Here is a 21555-nt window from a genome sequence, read left to right on the forward strand (position 1 = left end):
CATCCAAAGCCTGAGACAAACTTTATCCAAGAGACAAGTTTAGGGTAAATTCATTTATCCCTGTCATTGATGCTCTTGAAGCCAACACAGATAGAAGAGCAACAGTGTAGCTGGCAATTTTTCATTTTTGCTGAACCTACAAACAACCAAGGAACACATTTACAATGGCGTTGAGATGTTGGTGCAAGAGTAGACAATTGATGATGAACTCTTACACTTTCAACTGTACATCAAACAAGCTCACCTTGTAAAAAGAAAATTTCAGCCACCAAGATATGTATGTATCAAATATTACAAGAGAAAATTTGAACAGCTTTTCCAAATGTGGAAACAATTTTCAGATTGTTCCTGTGTTTAATGGTTACAAACTGTACTAGTAAAAGATTGTTTTCTAGACTAAAAGGGATAAAGAATGATCTACCATCGTCAAAGGTTGGTTGTCTGATCTAAGCATTCTCTCCATAGAAAATGACAAACTGTAACTTACTGATTTTAATGATATAATTGATAAGTTTGCATCCAAAAGAGCTCAAAAGAAACTGTTCTGACTTTGTATATAGTGCAATGTTATAACACAGCTATGATTCCCCTAAGAATGTTCTGTGTGGATGTCTTCATTAATTCCATACTTTAATAAACAAACTTTTTAGCAATGCTAAAATGTCAGCAATTTTCTATTTTCATTGAGCAGTTAAAGAAGATAACAATGTTTCATTTCTCATGATCAGATGCTCTTAAGTTTCGGCCTCCCAAGGTCTCCTAACCCAGAGCCTCCAGTTGCTTTAATCTGGACCTGACCTCAAGTTGATTTTACCACACTCCATCACCAGCTGCATGCCATTTATTCCTTCCAACTACCCTGCTCACATTGGTCACAAATACCTATTCCCAAGGGCAAAGTTATTCTTAAAATATAATCTGAAAAACAATTACAAATAGGGTTAAATGGGGGGGGGGAGGAATATATGAAGCTCAATCCTATCCACATTTTACTCAGAAGTCATACTGAACTAAGTGATCCCTGAAATAAAGGAGACTCTTTTGAAAGTCATCCTGCAAAATTGTTGTCTACTTTTAAAACACTTGATGTTTTCTCGTGCACTATGTTATTTGACCCACAAGGAATCCAGTTGTATTTATTCCTAAGAAATATAAGACCAGAACCTTAAATACATATGATCTCCAGAAAGGTTGTGGAGATAACTTCTTAAACTAATGATTAAAACACAACCACGATGGGTGGTATTCAACTAAGTAGACACACTGAAATTTATGAACATGGCTAAGATCCATTGATTTCAACAGGTTTAATCTGAGTGGAATTTAGTTGAATACCACTCATTCCAATTCAGTATCACCACTGAAGTGTTTGTGAACAGCACTCAGGCAATGTTACAAATAGAAAAAAGGAAGAACATCTGCCTCAGAACATCAGGAATAACTTTCTGACCAGATTCAGGTAGGTAGCCATGTTGGTCTGACACAGTCAAAATAAATAAATAAATTGTCCAGTAGCACCTTAGAGACCAACTAAGTATGTTCTGGGTATAAGCTTTCATGTGCATGCACACTTCTTCAGAAAGAAGCTTATACACGAAAGCTTATACCCAGAACATACTTAGTTGGTCTCTAAGGTGCTACTGGACAATTTTTTTATAACTTTCTGACAGTGAGAGCTGTTCGACAGTGGAACGGACTTCCTCGGAAGGTAGTGCACTCTCCTTCCTTGGAGGTTTTTAAGCAGAGGTTGGGTGGCCATCTTTCATGGATGCTTTAGTTGAGATTCCTGCCTCGCGGGGGATTGGACTAGATGACCCTCGGGATCTCTTCCAACTCTACAATTCCATGACCCTATGAAAAGTTCGCCCCTTGCTCTCCCCACCTGTAAGGCGAGAACAAAACCCTTAAGAGAATAAGCGACTCTTCCATAGAAGTACACGAAGGAAAGAGGATGGGACGGAAAGCAAGGGCAGGCCACCTCCCCACACACTTTCGCCGCCCTCTTTTGAACCTCCGTCTCTCTTTCCGCCAACCCATCTCCCTTTCACCCTGCCATTTTAATCAGGTGCTGGCGCAGCTTTCTACGTCACTTCCGGGGCGGCCATTTTGGAGGCCTTCGCGCCCTATCGGCTTGCTCCGTGCTCGGGAGGAGGGGCGGGCGCTTCGTGCCGGACCTACCTGCGCTGACATCGGCGGGGGAGGGGGGGAGCCACCAGAAGCAGCCTGTGGGGCGCTCGGCCGGAGTCGCTGTCCGCCGCCGCCATCCGCGCATCGCCGCGCCCGACAGACCCCCCTCCCCTCCCCGCGCCATGTCGGACTTCGACAGCAACCCTTTCGCGGACCCGGACCTCAACAACCCTTTCAAGGTAAGAGCGGCGGGGAGGCGGCGGCGACGCTTCGGGCCGAGAAGCCGGGCGTGTCGCGTTGACGCGAGTTCGGGGGCGGGGAGGCCCGTGGGCCAAGGTATCCCCCCCCCCAAGTCCCGTGAACGGACCTGCAAGGTCCTCCTCCCCCTCCCCGCGGAGGCCTCGTCTCCGGCGTGCCCCACCCCCTCCCCCTGGACCCGCCGCGTTTGCCGGGGAGACTGAGGCGCCCCTTTTGTGCTGGGAACGGGAGGGCGATCCCTCCTCCTCTTCCTCCTCGGGGTTTTGTGGCGAAGGCGTGAGCGGGTCCTTGGCGTCTCCGCGGCTCTTCTGTGCTCCCGCTCCAGGGGGCCTCCCTTGTTTTCCCTGCGGGAGGAAAGGGCTCCCCGTTAAGGGTCTCCCGGGTCCGCCGCCCTGGTGGCCAAGGTGGGCGGAAGGCAGGAGGGGCGGCTGGCTCTGCGTCCCAAGAGGGACGGCGACCGGCGATGCGCTCTGCATCAGGCACCAGACCTGGCCAATAGATGCTGCCGGTAACAGCATCTTCCTCTCCGATCTCTTATCTGGCCACACACGGTCCGTAATGGAAAATAATTCCCAGTCGCTTTCAAAGCTGCCAAAAGGTTCCTAAAAGGGATGCTAGGACTGAAGGTCTCCGAAGAGGCGATCATCTCCTTTGGCCACTACCTGTTAATATTCTGTAGAGAAGGCTTTGCTTTAAATTTTGTTTTTTAGCTGCCGTTGCAATTCCTAGCTGCTGAAAAGGTCTGAAGTCAGGATGTGAGCTCTGACACCGGGCTGGTTTGGTTTGAACTAGAATTGAAGAAGGCTGGAGTAATCTTCTGAGCTTAGTTTCAGTGTGTCTTGGGATCTCTTTTGAGCACTGACTGTATTCAGCTTATTGATGTAATATCTGGAGCAAAGTAGATGTACATGTGGGCTTTAATTGTGGATGGGGTTTATAGAAAAGTGGTGAGCAATCAGTTTTCATGGGATCTGGTGGAATTCCATCCCCAAAGGCTTTTGAAATAGAAACTTCAAAATATATTTTCCTTACTAACTTTGAAAGCATGCTTTCTTATTTAGACAATGATAAGCTTAATCAGTCCGGCCCTAGGATAGCACATAACACCTTAGAGTTAACCTATGTAGAATTTTGAAGTTTTAAGGCAGAGCTGTGAAGTCCACTTTCAAAATAAATTCAATGTATGGTTGCTATTATGTTGGTTCTAAAACATGATTCTCCACCAACCTAAATTAATCTAATATATTAAAAAACAAGTCCAATGGCTCTTTCCCCACGTTTGGTGAGGCTTGTAAAAATTCTCCCGTGAACTCACAACCTCTAAATTACAGTTCTTAGAGTTGCCTGGGAAGAGGGAGTAACTATTAAATCTGGTTAAGTCTGTGATGCAGATCATCCTAAAAATCATGACATCTTGATAGCCTAACAATTGTATTATGGTTTGAGTTTTTATAGGCCAGTAGCCCACATGTTAGGGATGCGGGTGGCGCTGTGGGTTAAACCACAGAGCCTAGGACTTGCTGATCAGAAGGTTGGAGGTTCGAATCCCCGTGCCGGGGTGAGCTCCCGTTGCTTGGTCCCTGCTCCTGCCAACCTAGCAGTTCAAAAGCACATCAAAGTGCAAGTAGATAAATAGGTAACGCTCCGGCGTAACCTCCGGGATAAGTAAACCTCCGGGAAGGTAAACGGCGTTTCCGTGTGCTGCTCTCATTCGCCAGAAGCAGCTTAGTCATGCTGGCCACATGACCCAGAAGCTGTACGCCGGCTCCCTCGGCCAATAAAGCGAGGTGAGCGCCGCAACTCCAGAGTCGGTCACGACTGGACCTAATGGTCAGGGGCCCCTTTACCTAGTCCACATGTTTGGATGGCTTTTCTATTGTGAACTTACTTTCAAGACTACAGTAGAGACCATGGGTCTAACCAGGATTTTTGTTGCCGGGGGGGGGGGGGCAGAACCAACGTGATTGGTCAGTTAGTTAAGTATTTCTGTTGTTTTACTTGATCTTGGAGGGGCAACTGCCCCCTTGGCTACTACGCCCATGGTAGAGACTTGTAGGACCAGTGTAAGGAAAGGATGGCTAATCCTTGGCTCTTCACATGATGCTGGACAAAAACTCGCATTATATCTGAATGTTGGGTTCAGGACTGCTACAACATTTGGAGGGCTTCAGATTTGCAATCCCTGGTATGATGTGTTCTGTGATATTGCTTGATAACTGCGGTTTACGGGATTTAATTCATTCTCAGGTTGTGTAATGAGCCTAAGTTGCACGATAACTTTTAAATTCTCATTTTCAATGAAAAGGTTTAGGCTTCCTTTATAAAAGTCAAGATAAACAACTCATGAATAGAATCATAGACTCAGAGAACTGTAGAGTTGGAAGAAACTCTGAAGGTCATTACTCCAAGTTCTCCAACCCCTTGAATGTGCAAAACAAAGGAATTGCTAAGGATCTAGATGGGTATAATAGTACAGTTTACTAGAGAGAGCTCCAGTTCTTTTTGTTGTGTACTGCTTACATTATCAAAAGTCTAGCTGTCAATATTAAATAAGTCAAACGAGACCTCCGTCTGCAGGTTTCAAATTCAACTACACGTGTAGTTGAATGTTTTAGCATATGTTGTAATGATGGTGCTTCTGCGATTTCCACTGAGCAAACTTCTGAGGAGCACGTGTCTTTTGCCTGCATTCCCTTTGTGGCAACTTTGTTATTTTTCTGCAGTATCCCTCTCCACAGAGGTGCATCCAGCATCTTGATCATACAGCTTTCACTGTATGCTGAAGACATACCTTGAAAAGTTAAAATTTATTGTTTTTGGAACTCAGCTCTTTTGCTGAATTTATCATATTTGCTTCTATTTTTGTGGTTTTACTTGTTTTATGGTTTTATTTGTTTTTGTAATTGTATATTCTATTATTGTGACCTACCCTGAAAACTTACAATGAAGGAAAAGTAATAAATATTATAAAAAAATAAATTTAGAAGTTGCTGTTCTCTCTCTGTCCCATCCTTCTGATCTTACAGTGGAAGAAGGCATAATTCACGGAAAGGAGCATACATCCAAATTGTGTTCTTTCTTCCTAGGCAAAGATAACAATTATTTTTTTAAAAAACTGGTTAAGATTGTTTTCTAATAAGTTATAAATACGATGTAGATAGACTATTTTCTGCCATTGAACACCAACAAAACGAAAGTTAAGATGGACAGTGCTACCATGATCCCCACAAAATCTGAGTTTTCTTTTTCCATTGAAACTTTTTGTTTCAGCAGAAATCTTTTGACTTTTATATATAAAGTCAAAAGCTGTGTCTTTTTGATGGAATTCCAAGCTTCATTAAGTACATTGATAAAATATATGTAACTGTTGTTCAAAACACATAAACCACTTCTTTATGTAGTGTTCATTATACCTTGTCTGCACTAGGTTTTGTTCAGATAAGGTGTAAACCAGGCTTCCTCAAACTCGGCCCTCCAGATGTTTTGAGACTACAATTCCCATCATCCCTGACCACTGGTCCTGCTAGCCTAGGGATCATAGGAGTCGTAGGCCAAAAACATCTGGAGGGCCGAGTTTGAGGAAGCCTGATGCAGACCCCTCAGTCATCTGAACCAATGGTTGTACCAGCCAAATTTGGTCTCTGTTAATTAAACCTAAAGCTGTGTTTAAAATTGATTGCAAGTAGATTTTAAATGAAGGGTGTGTTTTTTCATTGAAGTTTTCCTGCCTGCTGTATGCATCATCTTGGTTTAATGATTTGGGAAAATGCTTACTTAATGTTCAAGCTTTATATTTCATTTCTGTTTACAAGTTTTATTGAATGCTTATGTGATACCGAAGGTATAGTGTATCCTCCATGGTGGTTGTTAGGGATATAATCCTGAACCAACTTACTGTGAACCTAAGTCCTATTGAATTCAACAGACACTTTAGTTAGACTTAAATAGGACTTATTTCTGAGTAGATACAGTTTAGACTGTGCTGCAAAACTCTCATTGCTAGATACTGTGTTACACTTCATTAAAGGATAAACCAATTGTGCCTGTACAGTACAGGTATGGGAATACTAAATAAAGCTTTAATAATGCCTAAGAGGTGTTAACCTCACACTTGTTTTTCCAATCAGGGTTGATCTTAAAATTCTAAACAGCACATCATTTGTTGTGCTGGATTCGTGGCAGAGTTCTGTGCCTTATGAACATGCCCAAATATGCTTCCAAGCAATTACTGTTTTTAACAGCCATAGCTATAACAGCTACGGTATCCAAGTTTATGGGACTGAACCAAACTGTAAGTAAAGGTAAAGGTACCCCTGCCCGTAGACTCTGGGGTTGTGCGCCCATCTCACTTAAGAGGCCAGGGGCCAGCGCTGTCCGGAGACACTTCCGGGTCACGTGGCCAGCGTGACATCGCTGCTCTGGCCAGAGCCAGAGCCAGAGCCGCACACGGAAACGCCGTTTACCTTCCCGCTGGTAAGCGGTCCCTATTTATCTACTTGCACCCGGAGGTGCTTTCGAACTGCTAGGTTGGCAGGCGCTGGGACCGAGCAGCGGGAGCGCACCCCGCTGCAGGGATTCGAACCGCCGACCTTTCGATCGGCAAGCCCTAGGCGCTGAGGCTTTAACCCACAGCGCCACCTGCGTCCCGAACTGTATTAAACCATTAAACTGTATTAAACCAAACTGTATTAAACCATTAAAATAATCTTTGCTACTTGACAGAATGGGCTGATAGCTTGGGTACACAATTATAATTAATTTGTAGCTTAGTTCACATCTGTTAGCATTTTTGGATATTTTGCTTAAATTTAGCTTTAAGATGAAGAAAAAATAAATTACAAGGACTGTTGAAGCCTGAGAAGCAGATTTAGCAAGCCAAAGGGAAGAAGTTACATGAATCAAAATTTTATTGATTTTGCATATGACCACCTTATTTAGTTACATTTATTATGGTTTAACTCACTTAGATATGTAAATGGTAAGCACAATGGTATCTGATTCCCCTGTATGCTCCTATTCTGTTTTGTGTTGAAATTGCCATTTCCATAGCTATGTCAATAAAAATAATTCATTCATTTCATTTCTAAATACATCATTTTAAGATTATAACATTTTGGGCTTGGAAATAGCCATTTGTCTAGAGTATAAATTGCCTGCAGGAGACCAGAAGAAAGACACCTGTGTGAATTCAGTTCCTTTATGTTACCAAACACCATTTGAAATTATGTGCCTTGACTTCCTAGATTTACCTTGGAGTGAAATGGGCAAAAAGTAAAATGCAATGGAGCTAATTTCTTCCTTCTTTTATTTTCATCTAGGGAGAGATAGAACATGGGGGACACAATAGTTTGGATTGCATTAATAACTGCATCTAGCTCCTAGTCATGCAATTCCTCCTTAGGATTTTGATTTCCTTCTTGAATTTAGGCTATGATGGGCCTTTTAATCAGGAGTGTAAACCATGAGTTGGTTTGCCTTAAAACTAGAAGAAGAAACAACAACCTATGGTTTGCCAAGAAATAGTCCAGCCAGCTGCACTGCAGTTGCCTTGGCTAATGGAGCGAAGCTAGCTGGCAGACTGTTCTTGCACTGACTGTCTCTGGTAAACAAGGAAGGAGAATGTGATGCTAAGGATATATGACTGCAGGTTACTGTTCTTTCATTTCCCCATCTTGAAGACTTTAGATGAGATGTCAGAAGGGGGAAAAGGAACAGCTGCTAATTGCACTGCATTGTGGGAAAATGACACATTCTGGATATCAATTCTCCTTCCTGGCTCTTCCTTATCTAAGAGCTTCTAAGAGCTGTGGAAGGATGTGTGGTGTGTAATAGCAGCTCCCTCACTGACAGCTGAGGTGAACTAATCTGGGTGGATGCCCTCTGCACCGCCAAGTATTTTGCAAAAATGCATGTCCCCCCCCCTCCCCGTAAAATGGAGACTAATGCAGTCTTCTTTCAGGTAATGCTGTCCCGTTTCACTTTCCATGGAAGAATAAAGTAGAGTGGAAATTAGAATCCCCAGTGTAAGCTATAATGTCTATTCAACTTTCTAAGCTAGCCTGCCATGTCAGGTTTGGCTTTGAATGAAGCGCTTAATGCAAGCTCCGTATTTCTAGCAGATAAAACTAATTGAATTGCAAGTTAGTGCAGAAGTCAAGTTAATTACAAGATGGAATGTGAAAAAGAATTGAAGCTTCCAAAGGAAGCTTCCTGGGATGGGACTGAGCTGAAGAGCTGGCAGTCCACATGGTCTGTTGCAGTGTAAGAGCACCTAGTGCTTGGCTGGCAGTAAAAACTTTTTAAGTACCAGCAGCTGTAGATCTTGATTCCTACACATCTGGGTTAGTGTTACAATATGCAGACAGTTCTGTTAATTCAGAGTTGCACTGGGATTTGCTTCCAATTTTTGTGTGTGTGTAGAATGCACTTCTATGTTCTTTAAATTTGTTATGGCAGATTTTTAAAGAAGTAGGAGGAGAGGATGGGACGTGTTTTTCAGATTATTTGAAAGTAGTAGTTTTTGTGCTTTGTCTTAATTTCAAGAGAACAATAATTCACAAATGGATCACTTCAGTGTTGAAATGCATCTTTGGAGTTCTGGCCAAATTCCAAAGCATCAAAACCAGCTTAAGAAAATCTTTTGTTTTTGTACTCTAAAAATAACGCTGAAGACTGCTATGTTTTCATGGTGACTGTAATCAATGTCAAAACCCTTCCTGTTAGGGTAGCTCTTGAAGTCCTTGGAATATGCAATTGGAAATGTCTAGGAGCCATTTTGCACGCTATAAGGAAGCGGTAATAGAGAATGCATGAGTAAAGCTGGTTCATGTTATTTCACAAGGAGCTGCTATACACAATACCAGGAAGCATGGCAGGGAAGCATGTATCACTTGTGCCTCTTTTTTCCTTGGATGGTGAAGCAGTCCTAAATCAGTGTCATAAGTATTTCTGCCAACCAAAACTAGATGAGTTTAAAAGCTTCCTTGCTTTCACCCAAAGGTGGCTTTGCAAAGCACTTTGCAGGGGAAAGTCACAAGAATTTCATTACTGAAGCTTGAAGATCTTTTATTTAGCACAGTATAAGAATAAGTTCCTCCTAGTCACTTTTCCAGAGGTTCTTTTCTTGCACAAACAATGGGTATACTAGAGCGTTTAAAAATAGTCTGGTATGTGTTGCATGTTTTAGGGTTGTTGTTGTTTTTCAAATTGGCAGATGTTTTGAACACCACTGCCATAAGAAGGCAGTGTGGGGTAGTGGCAAATGTTTTGCACTCAAAGGTAGGAAATTTAGGTTAATGAAACTCACTGGGTGTCCTTGGTGAAGTTGTTGTGCTTGGCTAATTTGGCAATTGCTGCAACCCTAGGGTGGATGGAAAATTCCTTATAGAAAGAATTTATAAGGACTGAATTGGCAGTGGGGGGAGGGGTTGAATTTATTCAGTTTATCCCTTTCACAGATGCATCTCTCTGTGTGGAGAGATGGCATTGGCTGTGTCTTCCCTCTAAATGTCAAAACTGGTGGGGTTGTATGTGTGCTGCACACAGTGTTAGAAACTGAAATAGGAAAGCTAGGAGCTTAGACCTGGGTTATAGGTGCAGCAACAGAATGTCTAGGTGTGTTTTTTATAATGATAATACAAAGCTGAAAATGAATGAACTGCTACTAAAATATTACGTTCATTTTTCACATGGTCTAGTCCTTCCCCTGCCCACCCCCTTATATTCTTCAGAGGGTCTCTTCTCCAGTCTTCAGAGATTAGCTGGAAGTGGGGAGGCAGACAAAGGTCCTCCTTTCCTTCCTCTCTGTAGTTTTAATCTGAAACTTTAGGCACGGTACTGGGCTGATAGCTCAAAAACTGCTCACGCTAATGAAATTCCCTGTCACAAAATGCACCTAGAACAGTGGGAATTTTGAACACTGGCAGCTGCCAGAGAACACTGAAAGCAGAAAGTAGCGGGCAAGCATGCTTCAGCTGATGGGCTTGGGCTAGGCTAGGGTGGTCTAACTTATAACCCAAGAGCTGCATGTGGCTCTCAACACCTTTTTGACAACCCTCAGCAACATCTGACACCCCACTCCAAGCCCTTGTGCTGCTTTCCCAAAACCAGGTAAGGGAGGTGCTGGGTTTTGGAAAGGAGGCATGAGGGTTCTTACAGGGTCCTAGAGTCCTCCTCTCTCCTTCCCAAAGCCTAGTTAGCTCTTTCCCAGCTTTGAGAAGGGGATGGGAGGACTCTAATAAGGTTACCAGACGTCCCCGTTTCCCAGGGACAGTCCCCGGATTCACAAATCAGTCCCCTGACAAAAATCCATTGACGTTGAAAAGTGTCCCTGGATTCATTGAAAAACCTTCCTCTAGGACCCTGCCAGAGCCTCGCGCCTCCTTCCCAAAGCCACTCAGCCAGCTTTTGGAAGGCAGTTCAAGGGCTGCAGGGAGTGGGAGCTCAAATTTTGGCCTCATCCCCCCACCCTCAGGCCACAAGGCAGTGTGCAGTTTGCAAGTTCTGTGTCACAGTACTCTTGCAGCCTACTTGCTGTGAAGAGTTGGGCTGCCCTGGGTTAGGCATAATGGAAGTAGTAGTAGTAGTAATCATCATCATCATCATCATCATTTAGCCATTCTGGGCAGCTTCCAGCATATATAAAAACATAGTAAAACATTAAACCTTAAAAAGCTTACCTATACTGTACAGTGCTGCCTGCAAATGTTTCCTAAATGTTATATAATTACTCATCTCCTTAACATCTGATGGGAGGGCATTCCACAGGGTGGGCACTACTACTGAGAAGGCCGTCTGCCTGGTTCCCTGTAGCTTTGCTTGTCGCACTGAGGGAACCGCCAGAAGGCCCTCAGAGCTGGATCTCAGTGTCTGGGCTGAACGATGGGGGTGGAGACATTCCTTCAGGTAGACAGGGCCGAGGCCGTTTAGCACCAACACTTTGAATTGTGCTCAGAAATGTATGGGAGCCAATGTGGTTTAAGTTTAACTTCAGCTTATGGGGTAAAAGGAGGGAGGAGTTTGCACAGTGGATATGCACATTCAGGTATTCTTCCTCTGAGCCAGGTCCACATATCTCACCTCAATTTTTTTTTAGCCTGCAGTGGACTATATGGGGTGTCACTAAAAAATGGCTTTGAAGTATACGTGCTCTGCTTCCGTGTGTGTGTGTGTGTGTGTGTGTGTGTGTATGGGTCCCCAGTGGTTGAGTGCTAAAAACTCTGATCTGTATACATTCTTAGAATTTGACGGATTCATGCCCTATATGAAGATAACATTGTGCTGTCTCCTACATTTCATATTTTGCACAGTGTAATGATGGCTATTGTGACAGGCAGGAGCCCAGTATGCTTTGGCAGGAGAAAATATGCTTATTCATTGCTTACAAAATTTCATTGGATATGTGTTTTATATTTCAGTTTCTCAGTGACAGTGTGGAGCTGAAAACTGAGCTCTCATTTATATGCTCAGGAGGAGCAGCATTCCTCATAAATCAGCTGTGTGACAGATGGGGCATCTCACAAATCATGTTAATCTAGATTTGTAAGAAGATCAGGGTGAAATGAGGTGACCTACAGAATAGGAAGAATGAAAACATGAATGAGTTTCTATTTCTACATCAAATGAAGGCAGGTCTAAAAGTGAAAATATTATCATATTGGGAAAATAACTATTTTCTGTTTATTACTAACATTTTTACAAGCTTCTAGCACTGTTATTTTTTAAAGCAAGGTATCATAAATTTATCTGTTGTAGGAATTGATATATAATAACTCTTAATAGGTAGTTTATTTTGTCAAATACAACTGTGATATTTGCTCACTCAGTCATTAGTGTACTGAAAACTAACCTAAGAATTCTAACAGTGCCGTGTACACTCCTTGGCATTTGCTGGGACTGAACTACAGAGCAAGCATAAAGGGAGGGAAAGCTAGTGAACCAGAAGTAATTCTTCCTTTCGCTTGTCTTATGCTGCTTGTTTTAAGATTGTGCTCAAAGATGGAATGTTGGAACGTCTGCAACTTCATCTAAATAAAAGGAATGCAGAGGGGATCTCTCTAATTAGTCTATTTCAGTTTAGATAGCTGTGTTGTGAGCTCTAGGAAAGCAGTAATTTATTTTGGACAACAGCTACAAACTTGGGTTAGAAGGTTATTATCTTAAATGTAGATGGGCTGGGATTAGTATTAGCACATGCAGTGCACAGTGCTTTCTGTAACCTACTTCTCTCTCTGTTTAGGATCCTTCAGTTACACAAGTGACGAGAAATGTTCCTCCAGGATTAGATGAATACAACCCTTTCTCAGATTCAAGAACAGTAAGCATCCTTCTTAATATCAAATAAACCTTTCTCATGTGGAAATCTATGTTACACTTCAGTTTCTTTATAAACTTACAAATTAAGCTTGTGTATGTTATAACCAAGGGATGCGGGTGGTGCTGTGGGTAAACCACTGAGCCTAGGGCTTGCCGATCAGAAGGTCAGCAGTTCGAATCCCCGTGATGGGGTGAGCTCCTGTTGCTCGACCCCAGCTCCTGCCAACCTAGCAGTTCGAAAGCACTGCTTCGGCGGGAAGGTAAATGGCGTTTCCGTGCGCTGCTCTGGTTTGCCAGAAGCGTCTTAGTCATGCTGGTCACATGACCCGGAAGCTGTACACCGGCTCCCTTGGCCAGTCAAGCGAGAGCCGCAACCCCAGAGTCATCTGCGAGTGGACCTAACGGTCAGGGGTCCCTTTACCTTTACCTATGTTATGACCAGTCATTTTTATAGTAGCCTGTTGAAGGCAACTGTAAAGATGCCATTCTTAAAAATTATGGCATTCTACAAGTATCAGTTTTCTCTCATAGTGACCTGAGGAGATTGAGGGCTGGTGGGATTGAAGCCCAAACTGGTGCACTGAGACAAAAGAAGGGAAGAATTAACATGGCCGGCACTCCAGTGATGATTTTTAGTAATTGCTGAGTGGTTGGTGTGTGTATGTGAGAGCAAAAATGTGCATGCTTTGCCCTCCATTGTGCTGTGGTGTGTTGGGGGATGTCCCTTGTTCTTTTTAAAGTGATTTGTTCTTCTACATACCTTGGCACATAATGTAGCTGAGGATTACATGTTGCTTAAACTGGAAGTATAAAAATTACATCTTATTTTTCGGTTGAATACATAAGGGGGAAAATCTGGCAGTAAAAGGTGCACCAAAGATTAAATGAGACAGAAAATGCTTTTAAGAGCACGTGAAAAGGTAAAGGCAAAGAGACTGAAACGGCTGTAGATATTTTCATCACACACTGTATCGAAATAACTTACTTGTAGCTGCTTGATGCCCTGTAGGCTGCTGGCTCGTTGGGGAATGTCCCATTTCATTTATATTCCGCTGATGTTTCTAAGAGGTGGGTGTGAGGTGTAAGCAAGAACTTCTCCCCCCTGAGTGATTTATTGGCGCAGTCTGCCGAGAAACTGTGTGGGAATGGAATAGGGACCGGAGATAAACCAAATCCTATGTCAGTGGAAAGGGAAATTAAATGAGAGAATGTTCAGTTCCGTGGGCAGCTGAGTGATTGTGAAGAAGTAACTTTTCTTTCATGATGTTAAGATGCCTCTTCTAGTCATTCATGAAAAGCTAATGACTAGAAGAGGCATCTTAACATTGCTATTCTTATTCCATTCCCTTTCACAATTTTCATTATGTTATTACAGTCCTGTCCTGGGACAGAGATCAGATTTTTTTAAAGTGTCAGCTTCCATGTGTGTGTAAGTAAACTTGCCCTAAGAAAGGGACAACATGAAATAAAAGTGCAAGTCCGGGAGCCAAAGGGTGGCATACATAATGCATCCCTTCGAATTTATTAATCATAGCAACCCTGTGACTAACCCAAGCCCATCTAATGAGCTTCATGGCCGAGTAAGATTTTGAATGTGCTTACCCTAGTCCAAGCATGGGCAAACTTGGCCCTCCAGCTGTTTTGGGACTACAACTGCTATCATCCCTAGCTAACAGGACCAGTGGTCAGGGATGATGGGAATTGTAGTCCCAAAACAGCTGGAGGGCCAAGTTTGGCTATGCCTGCCCTAGTCTTAAGTCAATGCTAGCTGCTACACCACTGTGCCTTGGTTCTTAACGTGTCTATGCAACTTTGAGAAGTGTGTGAAAATGAGAACTGCATTAGTCTTAAGTGTTTATACCTCAGTGGTACTCTCATTACCAATCACTGCCTTGTTCCTGAAAAGAAACCTCCTGCTATTGCTTAACTTGCCAGCTGAAGAATGTAATTGCTGCCAGTGGAGTTATTCAGTGGGCAGGCATTTTATAATCTCTCTGCAAGCTGTGTCATAGCGCTCCATGTGTCTTTAAGGAAAAATAACTCTGTATTTAGACCAGCTCCCTTCAGGATCCTCTCCACTTGTCCCAAGACTATGTGGAGGGGGAATGGACTGATCTCTGCCCTTGTCCTCGCTGGCTCCACCAAAAATTTCATACAATTTCATACATTGAGTAGGCTGTCTATCTGTGTGTGTTGGAATGAACATGAGCTGACTTGCTGATCTTATATTTTTGTGCTTCCCATGTTGAAAATGTGTTGCTGGTGCTTTCAAGGTACACAGGATTGTTTGTCAGTTAGAATCATTACTGTAAAAATAGCAGGCAAGTTGCAATTCTGTATGCACGTACCTGGATGTAAATCCCATTGATCTTGGAGGAGCTTGCTTCTAAGTAGGATAGAGCTGCCAGAAATATGAGATTTGTTACCTACAGCACAAATGCAGAAACATTACTTAAAGTTGCTTCATATTATAATCCTCTTTTCTTTAGAATTATGATGTGTTGGATAGTTCTTTTTTTGCTATAATATTTTTTATTTAAACTTTTCAACTTACAATATAATAAAAGCCAAACAAATCTAAATAAAAATAGAAAAAGGAGAAAGCAAAACACATACAGACAAAAGAAAGACAGAAAGAAAACTTTATATGTTAACCTCTAGTACTGATTATAAACGTCAAAGTCTGAACTAGGGGTAATCTTGTAATGACAGGTGAGACCTGTAATAAAAACCTCCGTGCAGTGTGCTAGCCAGGCCTGCTCCATCTAGTATACTCCATTTTATTTCCTTTCCCAACACATTTTCTGCCTACTCCACCCCATCTCAACCCTCAACAGTTGGTCAGGATTCTGTGGCCACTGAGTTTGCTTAATCATCATCAGGCTGGTTTGGGAGACTCTACCCCCTCCCCCAAACAGGTTTTCCTAATTATTATTGCAGTTCTGCAAACCTTGGGAGTTCCCACAAGCCTGCTTCCTCTTTCATCTTCTTTGTGGGAGTGGTGTTGGTTTGGTTTCTCATAGATCTGATCTCACCTCTGAACTTTGGAAATGGCTTTTGCCAGACACCTAAGATGCAATAGAGGTCTCCTAACTTCTGGATTGCCCGATGTAAAGTATTTTACAACATTTTCTGGACCTAACCACGCGATTGCTGTCTTTATTTTTATACCACTACATCATCCTCAAGCATCCTACATATTTCTCCAAATTTTGGTTACTTGTGTAACAACCATAAGGTTGGTTGGTTGATTAAAGAAACTGAGGAAATGCTTTGTTCTTAAAAAAAGACTGTATGCAACAGCAAGCTTCTAACATTTTAAAAATTTGCTACATTTAATTTCAATGTCCTGTGGAACTCCTCCCACCCCAATAACTTGGTGCAATGTAAACATTATATGGCAGGGACAATTTCAATCTATATTACTGTATATTTCCATTTATAAGATGCCCCCTATTTTGGGGGGCTCCAAATTAAGAAAACACCCCTCAGCACTACCCGTGTATAAGATGAGCCCTAATTTTAAACCTATTTTTTTTGGGGGGGACCTAGTCTTATACATGGAAAAATATGGTATGTGCTTTTTGATCCTGTGAAGGGTCTCTGTGCTGCTGCAACACAAGTAATAACTGACCATCAAGGTATATATCATTGTGGCACTCTGAGAGAAATATATTTCATTTTCTCAACAGCTAGGTAATGGTTAGTAGTTGGAAGTTTATATCTGTGGCCTGAGTTTAAATAGAACACTTTAGAAGCACGAGGAAGAGTGCAGTAAACGAAAAGCAGAATTTTTATCTTTTTACCATGCTAATTAATGCAACCAAAAGATCTTGATTGTTCATGGAATTTCTATGCTGAGCTATTTTAAGTAAATACTACAGAACAGGCTATGAAACTTAATATCTCTTGCATCTAAGTCATTGTCTTTTAGTCTGTGTTCAGTATTAAACTTGCATGTTCCATGCCTGAAACATTTTGCTGTACTTGATATTATACTTCATTGTTTAAAGCAGGGGTTAGCAAACTTTTTCAGTAGGGAGCTGATCCACTGTCCCTCAGACCTTGTGGGGGGCCGGTCTATATTTTGAAAAAGGAAAAAAATGAACGAATTCCTATGCCCCACAAATAACCCAGAGATGCATTTTAAATAAAAGCACACATTCTTCTCATGTAAAAACACGCTGATTCCCGGACCGTCCACGGGCCAGATTTAGAAGGCGATTGGGCCGGATCCGGCCCCTGGTTTAAAGGAATAGATTCAGACAGAAGAAGATAATAGTGAACTGTTCAGCTTACTGATGTCTTGTCTCTTGTTTGTTCATGACATACTGCAGCTAACTAGGAGTAGGACTTGTAATGATGGCTTCAATTTAGAATGTGTTAGAAACTAAAACAAAGGTGCCTCTCCATTGGAAGAAAACCTCTTCCACTCATGGAAGGGCTGTTCCAACCAATTTTAGCATTTAGGGTCACTTTTCTCATGTAGTGCTCTTTGGCTGTGAATATATAAAATTTGTAAACTACTTAATACAGTATATTGAAATTTTGTACAGTTCCTGTTTGGTTCAGGCTATTTATTTAACTTGTTTATTTTATTAGATAGCTTGCTTGCCCTTCAGTATAAAGTCCCAGGGTGAGTTACAACAATAAAATATGCAATTATAAAATAAATCAAACAGTTATAATAATAACACAAGAAAAGTGTAAAAAAAGACAATTAAAAGTTTCAAATAAAACAATTCCACATGTAAACATATTTGTAATGTAAATATAGACAAAGATTAACATTTCATGTAGCAGCAATAGTACATTTTATGCATTTGCTTGCAGGTCATCAAATGCAAGCAACTTGATGCCCTGAGGGATAGCATGCTCAGTAGAGCATGAGAATCTTAATCTCAGGGTTGTGGGTTTGAGCCCCACATTGGGCAAAATATTCTATCACAGCAGGGATGTGGACTAGATGATCCTTGTGGTCCCTTCCTACTCTATAAATTTGTTATTCTATTATTCTAACTATACAGTAATATAACATTTTACTTATCTTACATATCAGTAGCCATTTTAAATGTAGATGAGGTAGTTAGGGTGTCTGTTATTATTATTGATAGTAGTATAGTAGTAGTATTTCCATTTATAAGACACTATTTGAACTCAAAGCAGTTTTAAATAAATATATATAGAAGCACAATAAGTACAATAATAATCATATCAAATGATTTACATTGAAGTAAAATAAATACACAAACAATATAAATGGTTTGGCAGTGTATAGTGATATGGACAGATATCATTTGTATGTTGCAACTTTTCTCCTTATATATAAAGTTTAGGAAATGTAGAGAGTTGACCAGTCAACTAATTAGAAGGGCTGTTGTACATCTTGAATGCCTCTGTAAGATATTTTCTGAAAGTATCCAAGAGCCACTCTAAAATTGTTCTGTTCTTTTCCTTTCTTAGCCACCACCAGGAAATGTCAAAGTTCCCAATGTGCCCAGTACGCAGCCAGCTATAATGAAACCAACTGAGGAACCACCTGCTTACACACAGATTGCAAAGGTATATTTAATATTATTGCTGACAGCATCAAAATGGGGATTGATATATATTTATTATGGTGCTACTTCCTTATATCACAATTTTTCCCCATCAGGAACATGCCTTGGCCCAGGCTGAACTCCTTAAGCGTCAAGAAGAATTAGAAAGAAAAGCAGCTGAACTAGATCGCAGGGAAAGAGAGATACAGAGCCTCAACCAGCAGGGAGGTAGGCCTTAAACATACCTCAACAGACTGCAGCTCTCAAAATGTTGTGCTTATGGAAACCATTTAATTCAGTGCTTAGAGTTAGTTTAAATGCAGTTTCTGGAGCTCTGAAGTTCCTGCCAATTGTCTCTTAAAACAAAAATGACAAAATTCATTTACTGCAGTTTTATGTATGCTTGGAGATTTAAACGGGAAATACAGAGTTTGGTTCTTATTGGATCATTACTGTCCTCTATTATCTGTGTTAAATTAAGCTGAAGTGTAATGCTGGTCTGCTGAAGGAGATAGAAGCAGTTGCCAGGAGAGATGATAACCTTAAAAATCTAGTCAGTGCAGCATTTACTTGCATAGAAGACCCCTTAAAATCAATGATAACTTTCCTTGTAAACAAGATTAGCAGGAGAAATAGCAACCTCTAAGTAGAGAACTCAGATTCTGTGCTTGATTACTCAGATACAAGTCACTTTGTGTTTAGTGGCGCTTGCTCCCTGCAAAGTTTGTATAGGATTGCAGTCTGATAAGCATTCCATTTAATCTGAAAGTGCATCCACCACTTCGTGGAGAGACAGGGTTTTTATTTTTTAAGTAAAATTCAGGTTCTTACATTGGAAGCCTTATTATTTGTATATTCAGTGAGCAGCTGGACTTTGTTTTCACATGTTCTGTATTAGTGCTGATAAAATAGGATGTGTTAGCACTAAATTTTGTTTTCACTATTTTAAAGTCTGTGTTAATTTCCTTGTTAGCAGTGTCAAGTGGAAGTGAATGAAGCTATCACTACTGCGTGGATTCAGGATTGAGATCTTAACTAGTATCATCTCAAGGCTGCTGCAGTTATATCTCTGTAGGAAAGTGTGTGTGTGTGGCAAGTGATAGAAGATCCACAGCTCTTTCTTCAACTGTTATTTTAAAAATTGTTTGAAGTGACCCTTAATATTCAGCAAAATACTTACTTTTTGTTCTTCCAGGAAGAAAGAACAATTGGCCTCCACTACCTGGGAATTTCCCAGTGGGACCCTGTTTTTACCAGGATTTCTCCGTAGACATTCCTGTAGAATTCCAGAAGACAGTAAAGATTATGTACTACTTGTGGATGTGTGAGTAAGATTTATAGAATATGTGTATACAATGACAACACAATCCTGTGCATGTTCTCTTGAGAGCTAGTTCCATTCAGATCATGGGGCTTGCTTCCAACTAGCTAGTGGTCAGGGATGATGTGAACAACACTTGGAGCACCACAGGATTCCTAACCATGTCATAAATGCTTGGCAAAATCATTTCAGAGCTGTTTCTCTCCTTGAAAATATTACTGTAATAAAAAGGGCACCAATGACTCAATATATAGAGACCCAAGTTTTCGGAAGTTTTCTTTGGAAGTTTAACATCCTGCATAGCCTGACACACTTGAGTTTAGTAAGCTGCAAAAATATGTCTGGCATCCATATGATGTGGATATATCTCAAATCACATTTTCCTCATTTTGGTATGTTGTACCTAATGCACACGGGACGCAGGTGGCGCTGTGGGTTAAAGCCTCAGCGCCTAGGGCTTGCCGATCGAAAGGTCGGCGGTTCGAATCCCTGCGGCGGGGTGCGCTCCCGCTGCTCGGTCCCAGCGCCTGCCAACCTAGCAGTTCGAAAGCACCTCCGGGTGCAAGTAGATAAATAGGGACCGCTTACCAGCGGGAAGGTAAACGGCGTTTCCGTGTGCGGCTCTGGCTCGCCAGAGCAGCGATGTCACGCTGGCCACGTGACCCGGAAGTGTCTCCGGACAGCGCTGGCCCCTGGCCTCTTAAGTGAGATGGGCGCACAACCCCCGAGTCTGTCAAGACTGGCCCGTACGGGCAGGGGTACCTTTACCTTTACCTTTTACCTAATGCACACATATACGCATATGCACACCACTCCATGCACTCCTGATTCAGACTTTCTTTCCCAATTCCAGAATTATTTCTCTTACAAGTACACTTCTGTGTTGGCACTCTTAACTTTTAGAAGATGATCAACCAATAATTTACAGTTATCCATACCGGAAAGTTTTTATATGTCAGTTGGAGCTTGGTTAGCAAGACGAAAGGATATGGCTTGTTTCATTACCTCTCTCCTTCAAACTTCAGCGGTATGGAAGCATCCTGAGTAGAAGGAACTGGGTAATTGGCAAGATGGATGAATTCCCTCTTGGCTGTTTTTCTTACTTCCAATTTGGTGGGATTTGTTGTTTTAAGAGTTTCTCTAAAAAGTTAACACTTTTTAAAAAATGTGACCCTAGTAACCTGATCACCTTTGGGTCCACTTAATATGCCTTCAGCAAGTGGAACAGACTCTGCCAGCTAAGCCTGCCAGTCTGCTTACTACCAAGTCGCCCTGGTTAAATTCTCACCTCAGGTGCCTGTTGGCTCCTGTGTTAACATTTTCCATGGTGGTCTTGTGTGGCAAGGCAGTACAGTGCAATTGCAAGCAGCAATCGCCAACACTGCATCATTAGGTTGGTAGTGGAGGCATGACATTCGTGTGGGAACTGTTAAATCCAATTTTGTTTGGTTTGTACAGCAGTCCCTGGGGTTAGACTGTTACACTGTGAGCTTAAAATGTCACTGGAAATGGTGAAATTTGCTGCTAGTAAATACATTTAGAACTGAAAGCCTCCAACACCTTGAGGTGGCACTAAGTAACACTGACAATTTTGCTTTCTAAACTTGTGCACCAAGAGTGTAGTTGGGATAAGTGTACATGGTACTTGCTTTCCATCTTTTATGTGCAACTCTTCTAATTTATAAGAACTTGCAAATGAGTTGAGCAGTGTTTCAGTATAACTAATTATAGGATACTGTAGTGTTCCTGTATGTATTTACCGGTCTGACTCTCAGATAATTAAATAGTATCTGCAAAAATCTTTGTACCCGGTAATTATTGTAGAACTGTCAGCTATTTAAACAAGAAATGCTGTGGTGATTCTTTGTTACATTTGCTTGAAAATCTGGCAATAGATTAAAAAAATTACCAGGCTAGGGAAAAATGGTGTCCTGTGGCATCCGCTACTCTCTATTACCTCACTGCAACTAATCTGATTTGATACTTGCTGCTGAT

At 41.7% G+C, this 21555-nt stretch overlaps 2 protein-coding genes and 1 long non-coding RNA gene across 3 annotated transcripts in view; 1 reads left to right on the forward strand and 2 right to left on the reverse strand.

Annotated features, from left to right (window-relative positions):
- AP3B1 (adaptor related protein complex 3 subunit beta 1) overlaps positions 1-2011 on the reverse strand; it is a 149641-nt gene extending 147630 nt beyond the window's left edge. Inside the window, exon 1 of the mRNA XM_079995362.1 lies at positions 1883-2011. The gene's annotated coding sequence lies outside the window, so the exon portion shown is untranslated. The remainder of the gene's footprint in view (positions 1-1882) is intronic.
- Positions 2012-2146: 135 nt separating this feature from the next.
- The window catches only part of SCAMP1 (secretory carrier membrane protein 1), a 28693-nt gene continuing 9284 nt past the window's right edge, over positions 2147-21555 (forward strand). The window contains exons 1-5 of the mRNA XM_079995769.1: positions 2147-2366; positions 12623-12700; positions 18163-18261; positions 18356-18467; positions 19435-19563. Coding sequence (XP_079851895.1) covers positions 2310-2366; positions 12623-12700; positions 18163-18261; positions 18356-18467; positions 19435-19563 — 475 coding nt within the window. The 5' untranslated portion in view covers positions 2147-2309. The remainder of the gene's footprint in view (positions 2367-12622; positions 12701-18162; positions 18262-18355; positions 18468-19434; positions 19564-21555) is intronic.
- Positions 13608-17192, reverse strand: LOC307226929. The gene is made up of 3 exons (XR_013843709.1): positions 16999-17192; positions 15048-15125; positions 13608-13874 (listed from the first exon to the last, which is right to left on the reverse strand). It is a non-coding gene; the product is annotated as an uncharacterized lncRNA (long non-coding RNA).

This window comes from Podarcis cretensis, assembly GCF_951804945.1.
Source record: "Podarcis cretensis genome assembly, chromosome: 11".
Classification (NCBI taxonomy): domain Eukaryota; kingdom Metazoa; phylum Chordata; class Lepidosauria; order Squamata; family Lacertidae; genus Podarcis; species Podarcis cretensis.